Source organism: Neolamprologus multifasciatus, chromosome 17 (assembly GCF_963576455.1).
Source record: "Neolamprologus multifasciatus chromosome 17, fNeoMul1.2, whole genome shotgun sequence".
NCBI lineage: Eukaryota > Metazoa > Chordata > Actinopteri > Cichliformes > Cichlidae > Neolamprologus > Neolamprologus multifasciatus.
The window spans coordinates 6,128,228-6,147,484 of NC_140455.1; the positions used below are offsets into that span (position 1 = coordinate 6,128,228).

The 19,257-nt window shown below is 42.7% G+C and overlaps 1 protein-coding gene across 1 annotated transcript in view; it reads right to left on the reverse strand.

Moving 5' to 3' along the window:
• The window catches only part of ror1 (receptor tyrosine kinase-like orphan receptor 1), a 132,243-nt gene extending 114,873 nt beyond the window's left edge, over positions 1 to 17,370 (reverse strand). The window contains exon 1 of the mRNA XM_085137377.1: positions 16,891 to 17,370. Within this exon, the coding sequence (XP_084993503.1) occupies positions 16,891 to 16,996 (106 nt within the window). The 5' untranslated portion in view covers positions 16,997 to 17,370. The remainder of the gene's footprint in view (positions 1 to 16,890) is intronic.
• Positions 17,371 to 19,257: the final 1,887 nt, after the last annotated feature.

A 19,257-nucleotide genomic window follows, 5' to 3' on the forward strand; every position in this document is an offset into this window, starting at 1 on the left:
GATCTGGTGAAGTTCAAACAGAGCATCAGAACTGGGAAGAGAGGTGATTCAAGTGTGGCATGGCTATGGTAAATAAAGGGCTGTCTAAATATTTCGTAAACTGCTGATCTGCTGACATTCTCCCACGCAACCATCTCTAGGGTTTACAGAGGATGCTCCAAAAAGGAGAAAATATCGAGTGAATGGCAGTTCTCTGGGTGAAAATACCTTGATGATGGTAGAGGTCAGAGGAGAATGGCCACATCGTTTCAAGCTAACTGGAAGGCAACTCAAATAACCACTTGTTGCAAACAAAATACGCAGAAGAGCATCTCTGAACTCAAAACACATCCTATCTTGACCACACTAAATGCCAACAGAAGATTGGAGTCTTGATTTTCTGCTGAATATAACACTGAGTTCGCTGAACCCACATTGCCTCCACAGTCAATCCAGTGAAGCACCTCTAGGTACATGATGGTCGACACCTCTGCAGTAACTGCATGATGCTATCACGTCAATAATAGCATCATGCAGTCTCTTTCCAAAATCTCTGAGGAAAGTTTCCAGTAACTTTCTGAATCTATGCCACGGAGCAATAGGGCACAGAAGGTCAAAGGTCATTGAATCCAGCACTAGTACTACGTACCTATTGAAGTGTCCAGTGAGTGTACATTGGAGCATACCAATTCAGATTTCAGACTCTCTGCACTAAGAACTTAACAATTGCAATCATTTATTCTACCCCGATCACCATTAAGAAGTATATATACTTTTAATTACACTGGCCTTACTTGAATTATGTTGGGCTAAACATCTAAAGCGGCTAAAATTTCAACACCATACTATAAACACACGTTCAAGAGCACTTTACACCACCACGACAGAATGTGCGCATTTTCTCACTTTCCCACGATGCAACCAACCCGGCACTCCATCCCAACTGGTGGTTACACCAATTAAAAGCCTGTGTCAGGTCAGGAGTTATTCATTTAACATTAAAGAGAACACGGGGTCCTTCTATTCAGACCCACCACAGGCATCAACTCCCCCTCTCTCCTCCTTTCACCCCGTTTTCCATGCCTCATAAAAGATCTGCCCTTCTCTCTTTCACTCTCTTGTTTGCCCAGTGTCCCTCCTTCATTCACTCGGTCCTTTCCTCTCTTTAGCTCTTCAATTAACCACCTCTCAACAGCCATCCGTCCCTAATCTGGTGGGCATCGGTGAAGGTTATGGTCAACAACAGATAAAACAATCCAGGTTTTAAATGATTACCAATAATCGTCTTGTTTGTTTTTTTGTTTTTAGCTTGCTGACCTAGCCTGGACACATCATCGTTACTCCAATAACACACGAGGCAGACATGACACGAGCTGCAGGGGTCACTAAGCTTAAAGAGTGTGTTATACAGTAGGTATCCCAAAGGTGCTTTATTCAGAAACAAGAAGATGCTTTGCTGTTTGAATGCGTCACTGCCTGCCTGACGGTCCAGCAGCTTTTTAATGTCCTGTGAACCTCACATTAAACACACGCAGACAAAAATCGCAGCTGTGCAGACAAAATTTAGTGGGAGCCGGGAGAGCCGTAAATAAATGTTGGAAATAGAGACGCCAAGTCAAGTCAGATCAAGACATTTTCACATGAAAATACAGCAGATAAACGTGGTCAGCTCACTCAAAGAGCAACACAATATGCACTTTTTCAAAAATTTCAATACATCTAAAGAATATAACATATCAAAAACCACTATACGATAAGTCAAATGGAAATTTCTGTGTCCAACAGAGATCATGAGAATTGAAAATTAACTGGAATTTAAAAAAACAAAACAAAAAAGCGGACTGTTTATTTTTAATGGAAACCTAGTCTGACGGCAGGTCTGACTGCATTCTTGGGACTAGGCTGAGTCTGATTTTTGAGGAAGTGTACTGATTTGCATGAGTTACTTTGCAGATCCTTCCCCTTTTCATTTCTCCGACTGTACTGAAGCATCAGGGTTCAGGGTCACTTAATGAAGAGCTCTCCGAGGGCTTGCAAGTGCTGTTCATGGGTACACTTGAAGGGCATGGCTGCTACTATAATTGACTTCAAACTCCAACCAGGCAGCTCAAAAACATATTTAAAGCAGAAGACTTGCAGAAGCCTTTTGGTAACAGCTGTGACATTTAAATCAAAGTCGAGAGCAGCTCTTCACACAGCTTTTTGCAAACAGTGCGAATAAATCCTTTAAATCTGAAATATTAAATGCGATGACTGTAAATAAGAATTGCATACTGTAAGCAAGATGTCGGTTTATGTGCTGTATATACAAGGAGCTCGTGGGATTACATTGTTGTCCAAATCCTGTCTACCTCTTGGTGTAGCTGTAATTTGTCTGCTGCAACTTTGTGTCCTTGTTTACCCAAAGTCTAACTAGTGTGAAACCTGAAAATCCTGAAATGACGGGTTAAGAGTGAAAGGCAGCAATCCCACTAAATCTCAGCTGTGAGCCTCGCTTTGATAGACACTGTGCTTAGAACGACTGAGCTCCCTGCCTGGGTAAGAGAAAGAGGGGTGAAGGGAAAACACGACAGTTGTGGTAAATAGAAAAAAAAAGAGCAGTGAGATGATGAAAACAAGTGGACAGATCAAATACAACTAAACCCCCCCCCCCCCCCCCCCCCCCCCCCCAAAAAAGGAAGAAAAAGAACAAAGAATGAGTATGACAGTCAGGAAGAGTACGCACTGTGAATTTAAGAAGATCCACTTTCAATTAAACTTATACCAAGATGCTCCACTGAGGTGATGGCACTTCTCTAGTGGTCAAAGAGACAGCTAAGCTAGGTGAAAATAACGTAGCTAGCAAGAAAGTGTCATTTCTTGGCCGCTGAAGAAGAAGCTCTGAAGACTGATGTTTTTGTGGCTACAAGCAGTGTCCAAAAAGATCTATGGAGGAAGTGAAGTCTAAGCATGTCTGGGTGCTACTTATTATCATTCAGTTAAAAGGAAATGGATATTTAGAGCAACTAACTGTGTGGCTAATGTGAGCGGTGCTAACAGCTTTCTTCCCCAGCGTGTACCACACATGTGCATAGCTGCTACATCCGTTACTGTAATCACTCGTCTCGTCAGTCAATGCACCATTAATCCACAATGTAAAATGTGTGCAGATTTATATGACAGCTAAAGCTAGAGTAAGTATTTCTACTTTTCATTTCAGGTCTTTGATCTTGCCGATTTTCTTTCCCCTCCCTTCACATGCTCGCCTGTGTTTCTAGTTACGAGGTATAGTTTATGATTTGCTGATAGAGCGGGCAGGCGGAGGTCTTCGGTGGGTCGCTCGAGACAAAAGCTGCTTTTTAGCTCTCGAGGCTGATATCTCCCAGCTCCGCTCCCTTCTGATAGCCGAAGTATGCCGGCTGGGGTGTGGGAGTGGTGGAGTGGTGGTGTTTGAGGTAAAGGGTGGGTGGGGTGAATGCTTCTCCTGGCCTCCTCTCCCTGCGGAGGCTGCAGTGAAAATGACTTTACCATGTGATGTGCTGTGGTCGCTCCCACCACGCATGTAACACAGTCAAACTGTTCTCGTCTTAATCTGATTACTTGGGTTATGCTAGGACGCCATGTACAGAATATCTTATGTAAAAAGCATATTCATGTTTCTGGCCAAATTGTGCACAAGATTTCATGCTTGTACCCCAACCCAATCTCCAACCCCCTTGAGGTGGGCTAGAACCCCCCCCCCCCCCAAAAAAAAAAAAAAAAAAAATAGAGAAGGCATATTCAGATAGTTTCTGTAAAAGAAAGAGAGGAAAAGAAGGCAAACTACTCAAAGCGCTTTTAGTAACGTATCCATATCTACGTGCATGTTTTGCATGGAGCGATGGGAAAAACAAAGTGTGAGAGAGTAAACAAGGACACCAACACCAGGTGAGCTTTCCTGAGGGCAGCTGGGAGTATTTTTCTCCTCATTTAGCAGTTCATGAAAAAAAACCACAGGCTGCCAGATGTGACAGAGGGCATGCACCCTGCTCGCACACACCATAGAGACATGCAGTTACACACACACACCAAAAAAAAGGGAAAATCTGACAGAGAAACAGGCCTCAGTCTAACCCAAAGTAAATGTGTGTGGCACAGATTTACTGTATTTCTAACTAAAGTTAGCGGCAGATCTCTATCGCGAGAATCTCCGTCTCATTAAAAGAAATGTCAGATGAAGGAAACCGAGGGTGAAGACATCAAAGGGGTCTGCAGGGAGCTGAAGAAATCTGGCTTTTAACTCGTTATAAACCCACTGACGGCAGGAATTCTCACTATGAATTCCTACGAGAATCCGCCGTCATGCATCCTCATGCACGTGCACTGAAGTATAACACCTATCGATTTATTTACATACGTGACCTCTTAACTCACCAAGCAGTTCCTAATTGTTACTGACCAACAGGCCACTGTAGTTTGACGTGCATACTCACGGGTCCACACTGAGTACCTGTGGCTCAGTGGTGACCTACATTCCCCTTTTGTTATTCCACGCATATCGGCACTGTGTAAAACCGCTGGCTGCTAATTGCTTTCACATTACAGAGCAGCCGGGTGATCTTGGTGGCTTTCCAAGACCACCAACACTGGGACGGGGGTGTGCACGTTTGCAAAGGCATACCACCAATCACGCAAAGGCTGCATTACTGTGCAAGCACAGGGTAAAAAACACGTGGGCTGCTATCTGCCGGCAGTAAAACACCTTTCGTCTATTGTCTTGGAAACTCTTTAACTACTGTTTTTCTTCTAGTTTTATAAGACTTGAGCCAGGAAAGCTTTTAAAAAAATCAGAATGACTAACGGTCGCATTTAAAGGGAGGAGTCTTCTCTGCAAATTTCTGGAGACATTTTTTTGCACACTGAGTGATGGTATTTGACAATCAACCAGAGTCCTAGGACGTCCGAAACATGTTTACAAGCTTACAGTAAATTCATTAGCAATGAGCTATTTGTCCCAATTAAACATGGAAGGGCAGCTGGCAGGAAAATTACAGCTTCCTTAAATAAACTCACAGGTCTACAGCAAGCACAGAGGCCATTTCTAAATATATCACCTCGCCATAGTCCTACCCTTCAACTCGGTCCAAGTGCACTCCTGCTTATCTCGTTTTAATGTGCCTAACATGTTTCAGCCTAATGCAGTTCAGCAAAAGTATCAAACAGAAATCAAAGAGCCCATTTATCAAGTGCAGGGACATCGGCTTTTTGCACTTGTGAGCAACAGTAAGGACTCTGAGGCACTAAATCTTCTGTTTGTCACGACTCGGGGAAGCATAATCACACAGACGTCATTTGGCCGTCAGTGGAACGCTGTTTTTTATGACCAAAATGAGTGGAAGAGTGTCGGCTGTTTGCAGCGATCATAAAGGGGCGCTCAGTTGCCTGGAAATTCAATGTTTGGAGGGGCCATGTGCCCTCCATGCACGCAAGAACACATATCGAGACAAAACCCCAATGTCCACTCCTGCTCAGGGCCATCATGAGTGTTGGTTGGGGGGGGGGTTAAGCTAGCCAGCTGGCTGGAGTTAAATCAGATTTGAATTAAAGGGTAAATGGACTAACAAATCCCAGGGAGTGCAAAGCGAGGGCAGTGAGGAGGAGGGAGGGGGGCAGTGGGTCACCGCCGTCTGACTGAGGACACAGAGGATTGAAAAGAAATGAAAATAAAAAGTGAGGAGAGCAGAACACATTCCAGATCTGAAATAACTATATCTTAGATCAGTTTTCACAGCAAACTGTCTGCTTTGGAAATCTTTTTTTTTTTTAACTCAATTTTTATTATAATTTACAACATTGCAATGCTTTGGAAATCTTAATAAGTATCGGGGGGCTGGGGGCATTAAGATGCTGACAAAGAGTAGGAGAAAACTGAAGGAGGAGAAGGAGGGTTTAGACAAGACGTTGCTCTGCCAAACTCCATCGCAAGTCCCTGCCATGAGTCCAAACTGTTGAATGGTACCAGGAGGGGAAACTTCTAAACCGAATCCATTACTGTTTAAAACTCCCACTCAAACAGTCGTGAATCACCGCTGCGGCAATCTGTCTCGATGCAAATTATCAGCCCTGGCCCGTTTAAGATCAGCACGCCAGCCGGGCACGTCAGAAATAATAAGCTCCAATGTCCACAGCAGAGATGTCTTAATATATCTTTCCCCTGTTTAACTATAGAGGTCTGCATACATCTACAGCGACGGGCCGAGAGCCTCGTTGCAAAACATCATTACACAATGCATGCACGGTATAAACAGCTGTACATTTCAACGAAAAGGCCAATAAATATTCTATTTAAGCACACCGGGGGCCGCGGGTAAACGTCTGGAAAGATGCTGACGCTGTGCCATCTCTTCTTTGCTCCAATTATGGTTGCAACGACATGACAGGTTTTATGTGCCATTAGAGCTTGCTGCGGGACGGTGAAATGCTGGGAATCTGTTTTTTGCTCTGTTAGGAAATAATGCCGCCTCCATGCATTGCTCAACAATTCCAAATTTAATCCTCGGTTGGCTTTTTGTTTTTTGTTTTTTTAAGACACAAGTGCTGACATGGCATGAGATCACATCATATTTTAGTGTAAAGGGTTTAACGACGTTCATAATCAGGAGCACTTAAACCTGTGTTCCAACTGCTACAATGGCTCAATGAAGTCGAGATAGAGAGCTGAGAGGTAATGAGCTCTTTGCGGGCAAAGCTTAGTGCTGCTGAGGCAGCCACGCAGAGGTTAGACAAACAGGCAGTGGGATCACAAGGGCCTAAGCCTCTTATATAGGCCCCTCTTGTGGAGAAGATCACTGACTTCTGGTGGAGGGATGAAGGTCAGGAGTTTTCAAAGATTGCGAAGGCCTCTGCTCCTCTTTCTACGAAGGCCCCTACCCCTTCCGACATTGCTGCTCGGAGGCTGTTTGTTTCAGTTTAACGGGTCGGATCATTCAGATTCTTGACTGATAGGACTTAGCTGGGAGTTAATTTAAGCCTGCTGTCACTCAAACACCTCTAGGAAAATATTTTCCCATCTCAATAACATTCGTAGCCTGCTCAGATTTCTCCGTGCCGAGACAGTTCCATCCCGATCCTCACTCACCTCCTCGTGCTTTAAATCTTTTAATCCCTTTCTGCAGAGAGAAAAAAAAAAACCTCCACTAGTTTTGGACTCCTTTTGCTTCATGAACCTCTTCCTCTTTCCCTCCCCAGGTCCCTTCTCTCCTGCTGGGAGTCACAGGGCAATGTAGTTTCATTTCCTGCCCTGCTGAAATCAATGCTCTCTGAAGACAAGCAGGGGTTAGAGACTTAGAGGGAAGACGGAGACAGATGTATAGAGAGACAGGAAAAGAGAGCAGAGCTAGGTGTGAGAAGACTGCTGGCATGCGGGACGCAGCTTTACCAGCACATAACCTTAAAGTGGGGTTGCTTCCAAGTCGGCGTCAGCTTTGATAAACATCTACCGGGAAGTAAAACAACCGTTCAAAGCAGAAATATGAAAAACAGGAGGGCAGCTTTAATGGGTAAACTCAATTTTCCCCTCAACACTCCCCATCATTTTTTATTCCCCCAAAAGACGGATGGGGGAAAAAAGAAAAGCATTCGGCGTCCCACAGGATAAATGTATGAATTCCTGGTCAGGAGCGAGCCAGCTGACGAGATCCCTCTCCAGCTTATGCCAGGTTCGATACAAACACGAGTTGAGCGAACACAAAAGGAAGAGAAGTGGAGGAGATAACATACATTTTGTCACTTTTAAAGCAAAGAGATTCCTGCTCCATGACTGTACCGGATTTTCTTTCATAAGCATTCCTGCAGATCTGACCACGAAACCCACGGGCCGCTCAGACTTCAAACACAGGACTGCCTCCATCATTCTAAACTCTGGTTAATGCATCCGGACAGTCAGAAGCACATAACCTTTGGTCCTGCTGTTATTTTCACTCATTTGCTACAAAACAGAGACACACTCTGGATAGTTAGGCAACAAAGGAATCAATAACTTTTCACCTTGGTGGGAAAAAACGTTGCCTTATAGTGAGGCCATCAAGCCAAAAGGGATATGAGTATGGTAACAGCTATTCCTCACCACAATAAAAGGATCTTTGAAGGCTTGCCCAAACTCTTAAGAGTTAAGCATGCCATAATCTGCTAAAATCATGCTACCACCATGTTTCTTGAGCAAAAGACAAAGTGGAAAATTAGAATCTTAAAGTGAGATTTTTTTTTAAATATGCATCGTCGAACATTTTTCCTCTTTCACCAAATCCGATCGATGACAGAAGACTTGACCGCACAGGGACAGCAGTTTCCTGGTGGTGCTAAATCAGCCAGATGCCTGGGCAGCAGTGGTTTGGTAGATGGACATTTAACTGCAGTGACTGCATTTCAGACTCACATCCAAATGAGACCTTTAACTCCAGATTCCTCGGTGAATGCGGTCGACACAGGATTAGAATGGATAGAAAGGGGATTTCCATTTAAGTCAAATTTCTTATGGTCATTTGTGCCTTTTTTCCCCTCTCTTCATGCTAAGTCACTGTTAGATTTATAGTTGCGTGCTTGCATCTAAATTTTGCCCCTTAAATCTGGTGTCACAATTCACAGGCCGCACATGCAAACAGACCTGTTTTTACCACAAAATGCTGACTTGGCGCCGTTTGTCAGCCTAATGGAAAAAAATGTGCGAGATCAGTCGGACAACGGGACTGTGCTGCCACTTCAAGGCGCAGCCTCGCTCGAGTCTTTTTGTGTGAATCAAGTGGCTGGGTAAACACTGGCTGCTGGTTAAACAGGGCGCCTGCACGGAGAACAAGGTGACGAGGCTTTGGTTAAACAAACACACTAAGGCCATGTCTCCACTAATGCTAATACAAAGACATTTGCTGAAGGTGACTACGTTGCACTGAAAACACGCTGGATTTTGTAATATTACCCCCTACTTGTTTTGTTATGTTGGATTGTATTTCTTTAATATATGTATGGACCAAAAGTCTTCACGCTAGAGCCAGATGGATGTTTTGGGTGTAAAAAATTCAAATGCTGATATTTTGGCACTTTCCGCCAATGTGTTTCACACACTCTGCCAGATGTGCTGCCGACAGCGCTCAGAGTCGATCCTCTGCTGAACCAACCAGGTGCTGACAATGTTTCTAAATGACTGACTTTCCTTTCCTTCTGTACTGTATTGTTTTTATATATATTGCATTACTTGAGTTACATTGTAATACCAATATATCCATAGAATATAGACTCTGCTTATGAATGCACAATGCACAGCCACGACCCACAGCAAACCAGATCCTTTGATGGGAAAAAGTGGGTGAGCTTAATCTGCGATTTTGAAAATAATTTGTCAGATATGCAGGTTTCTGTTTGTTTATTTAGTTTTTATTGTTTTTTTTATTGTCATTTATTACTCAAATTCATTGACTAAATCAGCAGATGTTGTGAAATAAAATGGAAATAGTTCAATTCAATTTAGTTTTATTTGTATAGTTCCAAATCTCAATAATAATTGCTTCAAGGAACTTGACATTGTATGGTTAAGACCCTGCAATACTAGAATGAAACCTATGAGCAAGCATTTGGCGACAGTGGGAAGGAAAACTCCCTTTTAACATGAATAAACCTCAAACAGAAAAAGGCTCAGGGAGGTGATATGCGAGAGGTCTTTAAGATACGATGGGGCTTGATTCAAGACCTTGTTTGTAAGGAGAAGGCTTTTGAATTAAATTCTGCAATTAACAGGGAGCCAATAAAGAGAAGCCAATATGGCAGAAATGTGTGTCTCTTTCAGTCAGTTTGAGAGCTCAAAGCCTGCTGATTGGAGCATTTTTATTCCCCAATAACAAACACAACACATAAATAAAGTGAAAGGAGCTGGTGTTGTTTTAGCAGATCCTTAAACCTGTTTAGTGGCCAAATCGACTTGTTAAACTGGCAGCTTTACACTAAAAACCTGTTTAATCCCCAAAAAGGAAAAATGCCTCAGCTTCTGGCAACGACAAGATTACAGTTTCTGTGGCCACTAAATGTAATCACAAATCAATGACAGGCCAAAGACACAGGAAAACACTTCTCTCTGCATCTTATACAAACATAAAAACCTCCTGAGTGGCTGCACGAGAGCCTAAACAGACACGCACACATTCAACAAGGAAGCGCACAGTTTATTCAAGCCGAACACAAATCATACGATGCAGCGTAAAATCAAATTTCCCGAAGCCCAAACGTGTCTGGTTTAAGTATTTCGCAAGCAGGCTGAAGTCTATATGCCGAGCACTTTCGGCGTGTGCTACGGCTTCGCTCCAGAGGCATGAAATAAAATCAGAGAGAGAGAAAAAGTAAGAAAAACAAAGATTTGAGCGAAGGATCTGCTGGGAATGATTTTGGAAATTGTGAGAAAAACGCATGTGATACGGTTCTATTAATAACTGCGGAGTGATAAGTTTACACAAATGCCACTGTGGAGCTGATGGTCCAGTGCTTTTTTTGCCGCGTAACCACTGCGTTCTGAAAAGATTACCCACAGAGCCTCAAAGACGCATCAAGAGTTGCGTTGATCACAGAAAAATCTGGCTAAACATCCCTCTCATGATCCCGCCATGGCTGCAGTGAATCAATTGAAAGAATGAAGTGTTTTTGCGTCAGCCGGCAGCACAAGATGCCGCTCCATCTCAGCTCTAGTATGAGAAGCCGCGTACTGGCAAACAATCCTGCCAGAAAGCCTGCACGAGTCGTTATCTTTGTTTCCCTGAAGAGCGTAGGAACTGCTGTGGAGCCACCCTGCTCTCAGTTATTGTTGAGTAAACACAAGCAGCTCAGCCAAGAGCAGCATGTCAGTCAGCCAGGCAAAGAAAGGAGAAAAAGTTGAGGAGCCACTCAGAAACTGAAGAGAAGGAGAGGGAGCAAAAGAGACAGTGTGTGTTTGAGAGAGAGAGAGGACGCAGCCAGGAAAGTGAGAAAGTACAGAAAAGAAAATTAAAAGGGAAAGAATGCCAGCATTAGCATGTGATTGCTAGCCAGATAGGAACAGTGCCAATGAGTTTTGATGTCATGCTGATGGTTTTGAAGGGTAGCAAAGGGGTTGACTATTTTCTGATTCTCATCATGCGGGCAAAAAACGTCTGTGTGTCCCCGTGAAAACATGCAATGACAGGCACGGCTTTTCTAAAGAATGCAAATCATCTGCAACCACGAACACTGTATACTTGTTTAATGCTTTCGACCATTCCTCCAGTGTCACCTATCAAAGTGAACACTCCTCCTCAGGCTGGGTAACCCTAACACACAGAGAGAAAAAGATCACGGCAATCAACCTACACAGAGGCTTGTGTGCAGTCCTCCAAGCAGCTAAACAGACATTATGCTGTGCGTAAGTCAAGCGCTCAACAAGTAGGCCTAAACAGGAAAGGGAATTATCCAAGTTGTGTCCACCACGAAGAGGAAGAATGAAAAAACGAAACAAATAAAGGTCGTAGAACCACCGAGGAGAAATCAGTGAAAAAGTCTGCGTATGTGGCATCTGTCTTCTCTGAGACACAAGTTAAATGTTAAAGGACCCACATCGACACAAATATGGACAACTGTGTCACCCATAATCAGTTGTTCCACATATTTTTGACACTGCCCCCAAGTGGAAGTATGCAGCTACCACAGATGTGTGTCTGAGGCCTTCAGTCCAGCTGCTGTGAACAGCTGATGAGTTGATTTAGTGCAAAATGCTGCAAATTGTGTGGTTAAAGCATCACAACTCTGATGACTTTCTGCATTTCTCTCTTTTAGATCTTTGTATTCTTTGGATTTTGAAGCTTTAGCCATAGAAAGCTTATCTCAGACTCAAGTGTTATGGACTAACATATAACAAAATAGCAGATTAAAAGAGAATGCCAAACCCTATACTTAAACAGCTGTGAAGAAAGGACACGCATATTTCTAGTTTTGCACACAAATATGACAGTGCCATCTCTCGTAATAATCCATAAAGTGAACATATCTTTCATGGAAAACAAATATTGATTTTTTTTGGCAGTGACGCCCATTAAATTGGGGGTATTTCATCCCCTTGGTGGGAGCGTGGTGTTGTACAAAGATTTAATTGTGGCTGAACTGAGATCTGCCCGTCTGCTTCCAGTAGGAGTTTCTGAAGTCCTTAATGCTAGGCAAACAGGGCTTAAAAAGATTTACTCTGGCACATACAGGAGAATTTAAAAAGCCATGTTTCATCCGAACCCCTTATTAGATGAAATGTAGCATGATCTCCACATATTAAGCACGGGCTGTGAAGGACACTTGCAAAGCAGTAATTTGATGAAACTCGAACAAGGAGTGGGGCTTCAGTGACATTTAGAGCTCTTTAAAGCAGCGCCCTTTCCCCACGGTCCACAACGCGAAACCGTGCCAAGTCCGTATGGAAAGTTGATATGCAGTATGTGTGGCTCATTCCATTAGACTCATTAAAGTGTCACTTTGTCATCAGCACGGTCTCTCTCTTAAAGCCTACCTTACAACTGCAGCAAAGGACTCATTGTGTTGTGTGTATAAAATACAGCACAGAGCTTTTTTTTTTCCTTTTCTTTTTTTAATGTGGCAGGAGTAATTTGTCTTCCAGGCAGCAGCCAAAAGACATCAACACAGAAAGTATCAAATGGAAGGTATAGAAAGCAAGTTCATTTGCGGTTGGACGTATACGGTACAGGTCAGTCGGCGGGAGCGGGAAAATATGGCCAATTAATGCTCTGCTCTGGAGAACGCCACCATAATGCAGCTTATTTCCCCGCTCAGTCTAGACTCTCACTCTGCTAAAATCATTCAAGTGCCATCTACACACTGGCTCCTCAACTGCAGCACCAAAGCCTGAACCGATGTTGTTTCTCCTTTTTTCTTAATCCAGACCGCAGTTCCCTGAACCCTGTAGAGCTTTTTTCCTTTCTAACAGGCTGACCTCCTGTGCAGACAGTAAATTGCAGGAAAAAGGTTTTCACGCTTGGCTACAGTTTGTAGTGGCAGAAACTTTATCAAACGTCTCCAAAGAGGATCCGAGTGCAGCGCTTTTAGCCTCTGATTAAACGCAGCCTCTCCAAGGAAAACCTTGCCACTAAAACACCACGCTCCACTGAGCCCGATTTGTGGAAATGGGAGCATTTTTCTTTCTCTCTTTTTTTTTTTTTTGGTCTCTGCCAGTATTGAGCAAATGCAGGAAATTTACACTTCTCGTCGCTCACAAAAAAAAGGCTTTTGCCTCACTGCAGAGCAGATATACAAAAGAAAGGAAACTCAAATCTGGCTCTCCTTTTTAAAAAATTCCTTTGACAACCCAACTACTGACGGCATATTATCAGGACATTCCAGCCAAGCAACATAAGGAAAGTTCTTCTGAATCTCCTATTATGTGAATACTGTAATTGTGGGTCTTATTAGGGGGGAAAAACAACCAAAAAAGTTGCACTCAAAGAGTCATTTGATATCTTGAAACTTTTTATTATCATTTGGAAGCAAATTACCTGCTGTCTCTACATCATTTAAACAATTATCACACAATATTCTCCAAAACAGTTTGCCCCGTGGCAGCACTGAGGCACGCCGAGCCTCGGCAAACACATGTGCCTAATAACGAGTGGGAAGTAGGTAATTGCCAGTGCACGACATAGTTTACACACCGGCGCTTTAAATCAGTGACATAAAACAGAGTTTGAGCTTATGATTTACAGCCGTGTGCTGATTAAATTAACGTCTATGCTTTTTCTCCCGGTTTCGCAAACTCAGAACTGAGTCAAGCTGTCTCAAAATATGTAGATGTGTGTGTGTTTAAAAAAAAAGACATACATCTCTTTCACACACACGCTTCCTGCCACATTCTTTTGCGTCTGCCAAAAGCTTTTAGAGATGCTCGGCAGTTGATACCTGACTTAGTGTAATGTGCAATGTCAAGAGCGGAGGAGTGGAGTTTTAGACGCAGCCGGGTCATCGATCTTAAAGAGATGCACCACTCGAGACAGAGCCAAACATTTCCCAGAGCATCTGGATAAAACGCTGAATAATTTGAAATAGGCACTCTCAAAGTGAGAAACTGCAGCAAGTAGCCATCACATGCACTGCGCAGCTTAAAAAATACAAAATAAAAATCAGCAGAAGGAGTGGCTGATATGTAAAATGTTTAACAAGTCCCCATAAAAGAAACGAAACCACAAATTCTGAGCTTTCTTTTTCACTTCATGTGGTCTGTTCCCCCAAATAAGAGTCTAAGAAAACACCAGGAGACATAAAACAGTCCAGATAGGCATGTCAGTGGCAGACGCACCAGGACAAGCTCCTACACACTCAGCCTGTAAGACCAATTGGATTTTCCAGGGGTGAAGTGCCTTTATTGTCAACAGTGTGTCCCGCTGAAAACTGTACCGCGTCAGTTCCACCCGGCATGATTTATAGCCTTCCCAAGTGTTATTAAACGGCTAAAGGCAATTCTAAACACATTTCCCATAGTCCCTGCCCTGCACTGGACCTTTTCATGCCCAGAGGTGAATGTCCCACATTCAGGAACATTTACACAGTTTACATGGATTTAAAACATTTTTTGTCCATTCGGTTTTAGGAATTTGTCATAAGATTATCACTGAGCTGACAGATGAACATGCAGTGCTTATCTCGATGTTTAAATAAAAAGGCGGGGCTTTTTAGCATGGCTGCTTTTAGCTGAAATCTGATTTCCACGCGGTTCAACCCGGGTTCAAACTCAGGTGATTCAAACAAAAAAAAGCCCTGCTGGCACAGCAAAAATAAATAAATAAAATAAAATCATGTTTGGACAAAAAATAAAAAGCCCTGTTAAACTTTAGGTGGGCTTTTTTTTTTGTCCCCCACTCTGCACAAATGCATGGCAGTAACATTTGTGATTTACAAGTGAAGCAGTGCCTATAAGAATAAAATCTCACGATCTGTTGGTTTTAGCACCCTGAGGGCTGATAGTGATGCCTAAACTGCTTTTGGCAAGTAGAGGGAATCCACGGAAAAAATCATCAAATTTCCTACAATCAGCCAATGGTGTACATTAACTGACATTTTCTAATCCTGCAAATGAAGGAAGTATTCCCTTACGTTTAAAATGTTTTCTGAAAGGGTGCACAGATTTTTAACCGCTAATTTGCACACCCTTTTGCATGTCCACCCTATAAAACAAAATCCTTCCCTGCGGCCGGGGAAACGCCTGACCTTTCCTGGAAATGCTCGCATTTAAACTACAGTGACAGACTTGTGACCTCCGACCTCTTCAATGGAAGCACACAGCCTGCCCAGCGCACCAGACGGCGCAAATAAAGACAACAACGACCACACTTTAAAGATTCCTCTTTGTCCTGTTTGCTCAGTTGCAACCACAGTAAAGCTTGTAAATGAGTGTCATTAATGTGCAGCACACCAGTAAGTTTCATCATAAAGTGACATTCATTTAAATGGAGAGAAAATCAGAATGAAAGTCACTGGAAGCAGCAGCTGCCGATTATCTCTGGGAGAAAAGGAGACTGAAACTTTTTTGTTTATAGATGATATTAGTTGAAGAGGGTGCCATGGGAGTATTAGTATTTGAAACTTAATTATCAGAGTATTTTCCCCTCTGGATCGTATGTGGGTGGGTGGGAAACACAGTCATTTCCACTTGTCTCTTTACAGATATGAAGTATCTAAAGGACCAGGGGGTTTGGCTCCTCTCCACTTCATATTCAACCATTAAACTCCATTTGAGGAATAATTTATAGCTAACTCATCCACTTAAGTAATGTGAATTAACATTCCTCCCTGCCTCAGAACAAAAACAAGAGAGGACGGAGGATACAGAGAGGAAAGAGAGAGAGAGAAAAAAGACAGGCCTTGGTGAAATGCTTGATGCCCAATACAGGAAATGCTGCACACCTTCACTGTAAATAACAGTTGAAAAGGCATTTATGGAGGATGGGGATAATCCAAGCAAACCCCGGAGACAATTCATCACCACTGGTCTGGATGGGGAGGATTGTTTCATATACTATAAACAAATAAAAGCCAGGACAAAGGAGGAAAATGCCTTCCAGGAGCAGCTTCGTAAACAATTCAAACTCAGTTCAATCACACTTATGTGAATCAGCCACAGGCCACTCGCATTTGCTATCAGGTCGTCTTTAACTTTAAGGCACAGATGGCTCTGTGCAGTGCAAACAGCAGCGAGGGAGTCTGGACACACAAATCAACTATAATAAAGATTTATTTAAATGTCTGTGTTGCAGGATACACGTATACGTAAACTGAATCCTGTTTCCAAGAGGCCACAGGCTTCTGGAGCCCACGCATGCATCCCCATCTTACTGCCTTAATCAGCGATAACCCCTCCCGCCATCAACCTAACCTAACACTACATGCAGTGGCTGTTTGCCTTTTAAATAAGCCTTCACACATTCCTTATCTTTAACTCTCAGATTTTTGAGGGGCGTGGTTAGAGTGGGCACAATGGGCATCCAGCTGACTCGTTAAGAGCCCCCCTATTGTCCGCCACTGGAGTGGAGTATTTCCCCGTGCCGAGCCTTCAGAATGACAATGGGACGATAATCTAAAAAACCAAAGATCATTTGCATGAGAAGAGAGGCTGAACGATGGCCGGCAGTATGGGGTCACTTAACAGATGATTTCAGGAGCCACAGACAAAAAGTCGGCCTAAAATATACAAGCAAAATGTAAACATGGGGATGGATGGCTTGAACCGTCTTTACATCCGTTAAAATAAAAGAAGCGCAACGCCGCAGCGGAGCGCGTTGGGAACATGTTGGAAGCCCTTGCAGGAGTTTTTCGTCAAGGCTGACAGATTAGAAAGTTGAATGTGAGGAGAGGAGAGTGGGAAAATAGATGATTTTAGAAGTGAAGGCTAAGGAAAAAAAGTTTTGGGAGACTCACCAGACGCGCTCAGGTCCAGGACACTTTGGAGGAGCAGGGCGATCCAGAGCGCGCATGGTGGACATCTCCAGAGTCGCTGGTTCGCCGCTGCCCGGTTTAGATACATTCCTTCGGTTGTGTGTTAAACCTTTCCACGCTTTTCACATCCACCACACACAATAATCAATTTCGAGTCCGTCCCCCTACAAAAAACAGTAATATAACCCCAACAATAATAATAATAACCACTCTAAGCTCAGCGTTTTGATCAGTTCTAAGTCGTTTCGGCAGTTTTTTCAAAGCCCACCAAAACTCTCCCTAGGATGAAAACAAATTGGTGCTTCTTGAAGAAAGCTGTCTCCGTCTGTCCGGGCTTCTGCGCCTTTCCTCTTCGCTCGAGCCCAGCTCCGCTTTGCCTCCTCTCAGTCTCTCTCTCTCTCCCTCTCCGACTGAGCGCAATCCTTCCAGCAAACTTCATCGGGAGAAGTTGTGCCCACAGAAGCCACATGGCTCTGATTAGCCAAGTGTCGCCATCGTGCGTGCACTACAGGAACTGTCCGGAGGGCGGTCAGTCTACCTCGTGTGTTTTTTTCATCTGTGAGTGAAATATTTGAGTATTCAGTTTTTAGATGGAGACGAGACCCCGCATTTGTGCTTCCTGCTTTAATTCAGTCACCAAGACGCTTAATAGAAGAGATCAATGATTCAAATTTCTGCCGTAAAATTCACGACAACTGAATTTGTGCATCCTATAAACTTAAAAAACCAACTATTTGTTATTCTTTTTTAAAATTTGCATATTGGTTGCATAGTTTTATATATTGACCCATTTTATATTTGTTATGTACAATTTGGGGCTTTTCCAGATAAATAAAGTATAGCAATTAATAAAAAAATATCAACAATTAAAAGAAGACAGCATTCCCTCTAAGCCACGTGTAAACAGATTCCCTGGATCCAGAAGTCCTTTTTTTTTTTTTTCCTTTTTAATCTGACATGTGATTGTAAAGATACTGCGAGATCTGTGCATCTTTGTACCCAATTTCATCATGGTGAAGAGTCCTTTCAAAAGTTCCTGGAACAAGATTCAGATCGGCTGCACCTTTGTTAAAAAAATGTTCATGCAAATCCTTTTTTTTTTTTTAGTGCAACCAAACCAAACCAATCCCATAACTTCCTTGGTGGAGGTAATTAAATAACCAAAGAAAGCTTCTCAGTTCCCTGCAGGCTGAAAGGCACTAAACAGCCTTTTTGTTCGAGCTGTCACTGGTACACATGATTTATAAGGTCCAGTGGTTACAAGAAGGAAAATATTCTCTAATGAAAAAAAAAAAAAATACACTTATAAGAAATTCAAGGAGTGTGAACTGAAGTTACCCTTATGATTGTGCTTTATTGCACTAATGATGTTTAAGGGAACGGTTAGGTTTTCCAACAAAGTGTAGAACCTTCACAATTTTTGTTTTTCTTTACTATTTTTAATTAGATGAATAATGTAACGTACTAAAAAAACATATGCAAATGTTTAACTCATTTTACATGCATTAAGTGTATAAAACAGATGAAAGCTGGAAAGTTACAAAAAGAAAGAAAAGACAGAAAAGTTCTCTTGTGCCTGGCTGCACACACACACACACACACACACACACACACACACACACACACACACACACACACACACACACACACACACCTCAGTATAACTATTCAGACGTTTACAATACGACTGACCAAATTCACTTCTCCTGTGTAAATCCACATCCTGTTTAATTTCACTCTGCTGACTTCTGGATTCTGACACATGCATTGTCTCTGCAGGTGTGTGTGTGTACATGGAGGATTTTGCAAGCCATTTTGGGGAGCAGTTTTGATTTTTTGATTTAGCTATTACAGAATAAAGGAACAGTGTGCATAAATAATGCTCGACATTGAATTATTTGCCAGACTCGAGAGACGAACATGAAGTGAGTTGCTCGCAAGCAGCAGTACTTTACCCTGCACAGTTATCCCTGCTCTTTGTCAGCCCCAAGAGTCCAGAACATGTCATGCCTGTCTCATGATCCTCTTTCCCTTTCTTAAACCCATATGGACTCAAAGTCATCCCAGAGTACAGGGATAACACTCTTCTAACCCACTGTAAACCCTGGTGCATTCAGTGGTCTGTACAGTGGCCCTAAGAGGTCAGTGCACTGCAACATAGAAAACACACAAATAAACAGAAACAGACACAAGAAAATTAACTAAAGTCCTTAAAGCTGACTTGGTCTGCTTTTATTATTATTATTATTGAATCTGTTATAGTAATAGATGGATCACATTAAACATGAACAAAGTTTCAATAATAATCTCATCATATGTGCAAAGTAACCCATATGAGCCAAACGTTCT